The sequence below is a fragment of the Octopus bimaculoides genome, chromosome 4 (assembly GCF_001194135.2).
Source record: "Octopus bimaculoides isolate UCB-OBI-ISO-001 chromosome 4, ASM119413v2, whole genome shotgun sequence".
NCBI lineage: Eukaryota > Metazoa > Mollusca > Cephalopoda > Octopoda > Octopodidae > Octopus > Octopus bimaculoides.
Genome location: NC_068984.1, coordinates 49,732,743 through 49,742,397, shown reverse-complemented (window position 1 = coordinate 49,742,397; position 9,655 = coordinate 49,732,743). Strand labels below are relative to the sequence as shown.

General features: G+C 36.8%; 1 protein-coding gene across 3 annotated transcripts in view; it reads left to right on the top strand.

Annotated features, from left to right (window-relative positions):
• The window catches only part of LOC106881250 (solute carrier organic anion transporter family member 4A1), a 193,017-nt gene that overhangs the window by 151,017 nt on the left and 32,345 nt on the right, over positions 1-9,655 (top strand). For all 3 annotated transcript variants that reach the window (XM_052967048.1, XM_052967049.1, XM_014931570.2), the window contains one exon: positions 6,303-6,405. In XM_052967048.1, the coding sequence (XP_052823008.1) occupies positions 6,303-6,405 (103 nt within the window). The remainder of the gene's footprint in view (positions 1-6,302; positions 6,406-9,655) is intronic.

The following is a 9,655-nucleotide window of genomic DNA, read 5'->3' as shown; positions in this document are numbered from 1 at the left end:
TATATATATATATATATATATATATATATATATATATATATATATAATTTACATACACTGTCGATTGGCCAGTTACTGTGGTATTTGTCCTGAGATAATATCTCTAATGGACGTACGTTAATAAATATCGCAGGGAGACGAAAGCCATAGATACCCGTAGGCGCCTACGGGTCTTTTCAGGAAACTGTAAATAAAACGTTCATTGATGTTGCAAATAGCTCTAAGTTTTTGTTTATTCTTCATCGATCTCGATGATGAAGATTCCCTTGTTCGATCAACTTAAGTTTTGCTCGTGAAATTCACGTGTAAGCGGCTGAGTGTTCCACGGATATGAGTACCCTTAGACGAAATCAGCGTGACACAATGTGAAAGGCTTGACTTTCTTGAGAGAGAAGAATGATTCTGCTGCTGGACTAGTATTTTATAAAAGATAAAGAAAAATAGTTGATCTTGGCAGGATTTGAACTCGTAATTCAGGGAGTTGGAATGAATATAACAAAGCCTTCTAATCGACGATCTAACGATTATGCCAATCCACTGACTGCGATGAGTAATAAAGCGACTGTTTGACATAATCGAGAAACATATCATGGCATGATAAGACTACAATAAGTGACACTGAAATGCTGACAATTATGAATAGTCGAACATCAAAAAGGTAATTGATGGAAAACGCACATCAACTGAAAGGGAGAGAGAGGTGGTTGGGTATATCTCATATGCAAATTGATTTTGATTACCTTATGTCAGTCAGCAGTATGAAAGCAGTATTAGACTGTTCATCAGGTTGTCATATGGAACAATTCAGTTCAATAAATTAATAGTCTGTTATTATGTCCACAGTGTTATCATTTAAAAACTCTATTGTTTACTTTAAACATGTATACCTGAGAGGACAGCTGGCAGAAAGAGTGACATCTTGACTTAATGCTCCCGTCCTTCTTCATTCTGAGTTCCAGGCGTATCTGGTTTGAATGGATTTTCACCCTCATCGATGGTCAAAATAAAATAACGGCATTACAACGTAACAAGTACTGCCTAATAGACAGTCGACTCTGCAATGTGGATTCGATTCCTGATAGTAGCTATTTCACTTATCCGTTAATGACTGGTATTTAGAAAGGCATCAACACCACAACTACTAATTCTGTCTCTGAAATCAATAGGCCAGTCATTGAATGACGCATATTCCCGATCATAAACTGTTAGTCGGTTAAAAAAAGAAAAAGACAAAACAAGACAAATAAACCTAAACATTTATTTACGATATATAAATGCTGTTAATATTGAGATTATTATTAATATCAGCTGAAGTGATTTTAAGAAATCAAGCTAACTCCGAAGGTAAAGGGATGCCAACGGAGTCTTTTTGTAGTCATAATACACATTTATTTGCATTTAGCTCTCGTAAACCACTGCGAAATCAATGATCGAATATTAACTAACGGACAGCTTGAATGAAGAGTGTTTCTGTAGAACAGTGTGTTATCGGTTGGAACGACAGATGTCCTGTTGAATAAATGGGTGCTCAGATGGAACGAAAGGCATTCTGTCGAATAACTAACTGTATTATCGGAAATGCAATGGTTCGAAAGACGGTAGTAGAATTTTTCACATAAAACGATGCTCTCCGGGTTAGATAACGTATTGGTATTGATATACACTTTGACTGTTACGTAAATAAATATGGGTTACTAAAGAGATTTTATTATTCAGCTACATTTTATCGATTCTAGCGGGAATGAAAGACAGGCAACGCCGACTGGCTAGAACTCGTAAAGCAATAAGAGAAAATTATGTTGTTTCTGCTATTCTACTCTCCCGATCATAATGATGGTGTTGATAATCCGTTCTACTATACGCACAAGACCTGAAATTTTGGGGGACGGATTTAGTCGATTTCATAGATCCGGATGTTCTGCTGGTGCTTCTTTCATCGACCCCGAAAAGATAAAATGTAAAATCAACATTGGCGGCATTTGAACTCGGAGCGTAAAGACGGACGAAATGCCGCTTAACATTTTGTCCGACGTGCTAACGTTTCTACCAGTTCACTACCTTAGTAATAAGCCTTTCTATTATAGGCACACGGCTTGAGATTTAGTATGGTCGATTACATCGACCCCAGTGTGTAACTGGTACTTATGTCATCGATCTCGAAACGATGAAAGGCAAAGTCGACCTCGGCGGAATTTGAACTCGGAATGTAAGGATAGACGAAATACCGCTAAGCATGTGCCCAGTGTGTTATCGATTCTGCCAGCTCGCTAGCTTCTTAATAGTTGATAAATAAATAAAAAAAATCTTCCTTCCTTAGTGGAGTAGTCAATAATCCGTTGGATCAGTACAACACATTTCGGCTTTTCATAAATGATTCTGGAAGTCAGCATTGTGAAACGTACCCTTTTAAAAATTTTATAGACACTAGTCAGAAAACGTAAGTCCGAAAGGTAAGCAGAATTGCTGGATCAGGAATCCGACAAATGCTTTATAGTCTAATACTTCCAGAAGCTACCAATAAACATCACTATCTCCACATTTTAACAACACTATATTTGTTTGTTTACTTTCTAACCGCTAATTGCTGGCCTATAGATATCATTAGCTCGTATTTCCTGTATTAACAGTTGTCACTGTTGCGTACAATGATTTTAATTAGTTTTCCTTCTACAGTTTTATATTGCTTTCTCTTGTTTTCCCTAATATTTTGCAAAAATCAGAAATATGAATGATTCAAAATTAGCTTTATTTATTCATTCAAGTTATTAATCAATTTTCATGTGAGTGAATTCTCTCTCAACATTAAATTACTAGCAAAACCGAAAGAAGTTTAATATAGTCACCATAACCTGTGAACTGCCCTTCATCATCACCATTCTATCATCTTTTAAAACCATGACCATACGTGTAGGGTGACTGATAATCTATTTCTGTTGTTGAATGATTTGTAAAATAAATAGTGAACAGAATAGAATAATCATTACGTGAGCATTGAGCGAGACGTGATTGAATAGCTTAAATGATATCGGTCAAACCTGGGCGGTCAGTGTTGTTTCTCAGTTTCTTGGCTTTTTATAACTAAACACATATACAAATATGAGCATGACGTCATATTTTCACGTGTGTCACTGAAGTTGATACCTGTAAGGATGTTTGTGTGCGCAGGTCTAAATTCACAGATACTCATTGTAGAAAATTGAATTAATATATTAGTGCTGAACAAATATCTCTAATGAGCGACGTAAGACATTTAACAGATGCGAATGTTTCTAACACTTGCTGTCACGAAACACTGTATTTCCAAAGGCTGATAAGTTATCTGATATGCAAAGATTTATGAGCAAACATGTTGGTATATCAGCTAGATAGCTATTACATAACAAAGCTGTTAAATTTCAGACTGAGATGACCTGACTATGGCTATTCAACAATACACTAATTATCCATAACAGTTCTTTCCCATTCGACATATGTGGAATAGCTTAGCGAGTGACATTCACAATACCTTTGGTGTTCTACTTTACTTTTGCGAAGCCTACAATACTACTAAGTACAGGTTGATTGCAAGGGACTATGGTAGAGCCATAATGATACAATGGCAACCCACATCAACCTAAAGGAATGTATCTACACAAGAATGTCTTGAGGATTTTTGAGAAAAGAATAATGGAATGATTGGTTTAATTCATCAACTGCAAACTCTTACTCTACAAATTAATGTTATGTTCAGATCTAACAATACCCTTGCAACCAAATGTTCCATTTGCTCTTCATTACTCACTTTATCTCTATTTCTACTACTAGCTGGTATACCCGGTAATTCAAAACTGTGAGTAGTGAAATGTAGAATCAGGTCCGCTGATCGTGAAAATCAAATATTGATCGCTTCGCTAAAAACTAGCAACTGTAATTGCAGATACTACGGGTTATTTCCCTTGTTTAAAAAATATTGTGCAGATGCTATGGTTTGTTTCCCTCGGGTGTTTAAAAAAAGTTTAGTTATGTAAGGTAGATATAAAGATCCCTTCCAGGGGCCGTATTATCGATTTTTTTTCAACAATCTAAGTATGTCACGAGGTTTCCCGACATGAGTTCTACTCCCGTGTCAAGTTTCATTAAAATCAATAAGACGATGTTGGAGGAGTTAGCTAACAACGCCACAAACACACACCGATTTTCCACATATGTAGTAGATTATACGATACGGATAGTCAGTCTTTCACTAAATATATCTCATGAGCTATGTTTCTCCGGCTCAGTCTGTTTAATAAATGTGTGCGTACGGAGTCTACTTATGATAGTTCTAATTTTTTTATGTCAAATGGGAGCAACGCATTGAGTTTTACTGAAATACCGTCCTCTCACTTTGACTTGCAACAACACGCAACTCTTTAACGCTTCTCTTTGTAGAAATATGGAGACATGCCACTCTGAGTTGTTCACAAGAACAACAACGTTTTGATCTTGACCCCCCCCCCCATCATTTTCTTCCTTTCCTCTTCTGCTTCTCTCTAATATATGGTGCGTGTGTTCGCGTGCATGTTTGTATTTGTTTTATCTGTTTCACTTCCTTCGACGATGGGTCCTATCACTTTCCAAGTCGAGAGGTATCCAGCATTAGACTGTTTGTCCTACGACATTATAGCATAAATTAACACCATCCACATCCTCCATTCCCTCCGCCGTCCTTACAGAATAAAGTAAACTTTAGAACAGCTAATTAAAAATTTGTCGAATTAAGTTTCTCATGTTGTTTACAACTGGGAACTATTTCACCATTTGCCTTAATAATCCACCCTTTAACTTAATTATTACACTTTAACTTAATTATCTAAATTTATGTCATTGACCTATTTGAAAAATATTTTTATTATTTTTTTTTTTTTTTGTGCGTGCGGTACTCAGTACATTGCCCTGGACACATCTCAGTACAAAATGTAGGATAGAAACAACTCCATCACCTCAATTAAAGTATCTTGTTCCCTTTTGAGCCGACCATCCGTGTCCCTTATATACACACTCTTATCTACCTGTGCTCCCCAGTTTTTTTCTCTCTCTCGTGTGCGCGCGTCTTTTCTGGTCAGTGACCGCAGTTTCACTCTAAGCGTCGTGTCTCATATTTGTTTGTTTTAGTTTTTGTGCTAATTTTTCTTTTCTTTCTTTTAATTTTTTACTTTTTAGAAAAGTGACGAAGTGAACTTTAGCACATCATATACACAAATAAATAAAATTTCAGTGTATTAAGTGCTTTTTCTTTGTTCCAAGAGCATACCGCACACATGTATATGTGAAGGTGGGGTTGTGTATATGCGTGTTTATGTATATGCTTAACCCCCTACGATTTACCAGGATTTAAACTTTCAAGTGTGTGTGTGAGAAAGAGAGAACGAGAGATTTCAGAACTAGTTCAGTTAATTAAAACTTATGTTGGTTAGCAGAACTACGTCTCTTTTAACTCATACGTTCTTTTCTTTTAGTCTTAATGAATTCATAACCTCAAATTAATATATGTTGTAGAATGACATGAATTGGAAGTTTCTGTTTTTAGTTAAGACTACTCTAACATATATAAATGTTATTCTATATATCGCTGCCGAGGAGATGAATGGCTGCTATTTCTAGCGGTTGAGCGTCCATTATTTACAAGACGAAACAAGGTCGAAATTACGTGATCTGGTGGACACGTCTTTGGAGATGGGGATTTATTTCGCCGCTATTGGTATAAACAAAACTGCATTTTGTACCAAATGCCATTATGAGAGTTTTTCTTATGGTAACTATCGCAGTGTAGTTTATTCTCATAGAATATCCACGTTATAAAGTGGGGTTATATATTACTCCTCTGTCGCTAATAAATAGTTTTTATATATAAAAGCATCTCTTCTCTATTCAGTAATCAAATTTAAACATACTGTATGCATATGTCTAGCTAGTCAAAAACCTTTCATAGTATGACTCTACTCATTGAGATTTCCTTGTGATTGCTTTCCCTTCACCAGCCAATGTCTTTGTTTAATCAACTACACTCCATGCATGTGCACAACGATTCAATAATGAAATTGTTTTACTTCCTGGATAAGTAAAACGGTAAGACTCATTACAGCAAATCAATCTATTTTACATGTAATCTGTTTGTTATTCTCTATTTGCCCAAATTTCCTCTGATTTACTATCAACTTTCGAATAAAGAGTTCGTACGGTCACAGGAGTTGGTTTTCATGTTTAACTATAAATGAAAGCAGAAATATTTTACCATAAATAACTCTTGTTTAATTAAAATATTTTCCTATCTTTTTGCCCAGGTATCTTCTATACGATGTCCATCATTGGGCCAGCATTTGGATATCTCTTAGGTGGAAAATTCTTGGATTATTATGTGGATATCGGCCGTGTTGATACTTCTTCGTAAGTAAATTATTGTTATACAATAAAGGTTTGTTAATCTAGTATCTAGTAATCCGGCACACCCGACTGTTCGGCACATTTTGTTTCATTTTATTTTCTAAGCGCCTTTTCTAGCAGCCAATGTTACTCCGTTATTATTTACATTCAAGTTGTAAAGAACAGAACCTAGTGCTTGAGTATCTTAAATATACATTTATATACTTATATTGGCGCTCATGCCTGTCGCTAAGGAGGTGCACTGGACGGCACTTCCCCGTCACTGTTCAATAGTGCATCCCCACATTTACTCCACTTTAGCGTTATTACAAATTAGTACACACACAGAATATTCTGAAGCACCTCCAGTTACCAAAGTCTGGCAAAGATCTTGTGTCCATCCATTATCGAAAATGAAGAACCAGTTTCGAAAAGAAAACCTGGAACGATTGCTTTTCACCTTGAAATAAAAATATTTCACCGTTTGAAAAGAGATGAAAGCTGAAATGTTATTGTCTGAGAATATAACGAAGGTTCTTTAACGACTTATGTTATACTAGTTTAAAAGCCTCACTCCATTCAGACTTTTAAGTTGGCTTTTGCGAGAGGCTAATTGGGCCTGTGGCCCAAAACTAAAGATAGCTAAATAACATGACTATAATATGTCTATAATGACTATATGCCCCGGTGGTGTTTGATCAGAGGTTAAGGACGGATGAGAATTAATTCTGTAATGCAATCATTCTATTGTTCCAGTCCAAATTTGAATTTCAACTGTTCGACAATTTGTCCCGTATTTCTTATCTCGATGTAAAATTAACGAAGCTAATGTCATTTATCTCCCCTTTGATCTCTGACGTCATGTGACAAACACCAACTAAGAAGGCGTGAATCATCTAAGCTTTACCTGCTAAAAATAGCAACCCAAATGCTTTTAAATTAGATCTCAATACTGGATGTTCAAGAACCAAATGAAGGGCAGACTTTCAATCCTGTGATCATCCTGATTCCAAAAAGGTATAATATGTCTATGTAGAGCAAATGTAGACTGAGAAACAGGGGTTCCAGACGGACAGACATAATTTCGCTTCTATTAATATAGAAGAAACAGAGAGAAAAAAAAAAGAAACGGGTAAATTTATGGCTTATTCAGAGGAAAGTCAAAATTGGTGAGCAGCAATACATTTGCAAAAAGACCACTTTGAGAATTAACCGCAGTTATTTTAGTGATCTAGTGCAAAACCGACATGCGTTTACCTGGGGTTAAACAACCACCTAACATTACAGTGGTGTTAGTGCTGGTTACTTTACATGCCTTAACAAGATCAAAAGTGGCAGCCTTTATGCGATAGCCTGAACTGCAAAACCAATCTCTTTCTCAATGTACATTCTAGCATCTAAAAGTGAAAGGACGCGTTAGATAGTGTCCTAGTAACGTTGTTTGAAAAACAGACGAGACTGCTGCGGCTGGGAAAGCCTTTCATCACAACCAGCCTTTGGGGTTAAACAGCAAGTTTAACATCATCCCAGCACCTACCAACGAAACTATATATACTGTTGTGAAGATGCGTTCATTAGGGATGGTCATTACTGGAATGCATTTGATCATAGGTCTACTTGATCAGGACCGTCGTTGGATGAGAAAAAACATCACTATTGTCGATGAACTGATGAGACAACCGCTACTTGGTTGCTCGACCAGCCAGAATTAACAAGCAAGGTTTCATCCAAGCATCTCTCTAACTGTCTTAAAAAGAAACACTTTGGATAATGTATACATTATGTAGTTTAAAAACAAAAAGAACATTTTGATCGTAAGCCTACTCCGGCAAGATTGATCTTGAGTTAGATAATATTCATTATTTACAACGTAGACACAAATATAAACCCTTGCCAACACCACTTGTGGTATCAATATCACAACCACCACTGACAACAACAACAACATCAACAACCACCGACATCATCTCAGCGGTATCCGATGACTAACACTCCTCCTACTACTATTACTTCTACTTCTATCACCACCACACCACTACCTACCGTCACACACACAACTGCAGTCTCTTTTTTTTTTCTCCTCCTTACTCCAAAGACGCTGACGCAAGTCAGAATTTAGCCTGTTTTTATTTTTCATTCTGTCAACTATCTCTGTGTCTTAGACCAGCCTTCACCCCGTCTGTAGACACACGCACGTATGCACACACGTATAAATATTCACACGTCTTCATATATACGCAAATAAAGTTCGTAAGCACGTACATATATATATATACAAGTACCTTTGTACACGTTTAAGAACGCTGACATAGGCATACGTGTATGCATATTGCCCAGTCTATGTGCGCGCATTGTGTGTGTGTTTATTCACATACACACTTGTTCATGTATACATTTGTCGCGGATACGTTCCTTCTCTCTCGTATAGATTCTTTTTCCATAGCACGCGCCTTCATTCGCGTGTACAAGTTCCCATGCACATACACGTGTTCGTATGCACTTATATGTATGCGTGTTCACACATACATACGCAGATGCATACAATTACTTGCACACACACACACTCCCCCTCTCTCTCTCTCTCTTTCTCTCTCTCTCTCTCTCTCTCCCTCTCCCAACATACTCACGTACATGCATATACCCTGTTTTCACTTGGGCCTTTCAATGGAAGAGGAATGCTGAATGGCAGAAAGATAAGGGAATTCTTCCACTGTCAAAGATTATCGTTAGGTTTTGCGAATTACGCAAAAGGATCACAAAAGAGAGGGATGTAAGAAGAGAAAAAAAATGGAAATAGGGGAGAATTGAAGGAAGACACACACGTGTATATGTGTAGGGCTTATACATTTTTATTTAAGGGTGGGGTCTTTTTCGTCGAAAGGAAGCCACAACTTCAAACTAATGTATGTGCATGTGTCTGTATGTACCAGTGTATATTTGTATGTATAACTGTGTGTGTGTGTGTGTGTGTGTGTGTGTGTGAATAAAGTGCCAAATTTGAGATAGAATAAATACGTGGTCCGACTACTGTTGGTGGGCCTGTTGCCATTTTTCTGTCTCGAGCTTTTGGGTTATATTGCCTTGTAGCAACAGCATAGAACATAGTATTATATTTTAATTAGATACAACTGGAAGGGGAAGACAAATTATTTACACTTTTATCTATTGAGGTTTTTTCTTTTTTTCTTTTTTTTTATACCTTTATATAACTCTTCAACTATACATGTTGGGAGCGTAAAGGTTGTCAAACAGGGCCTTGCCGACTGGTTGTGAG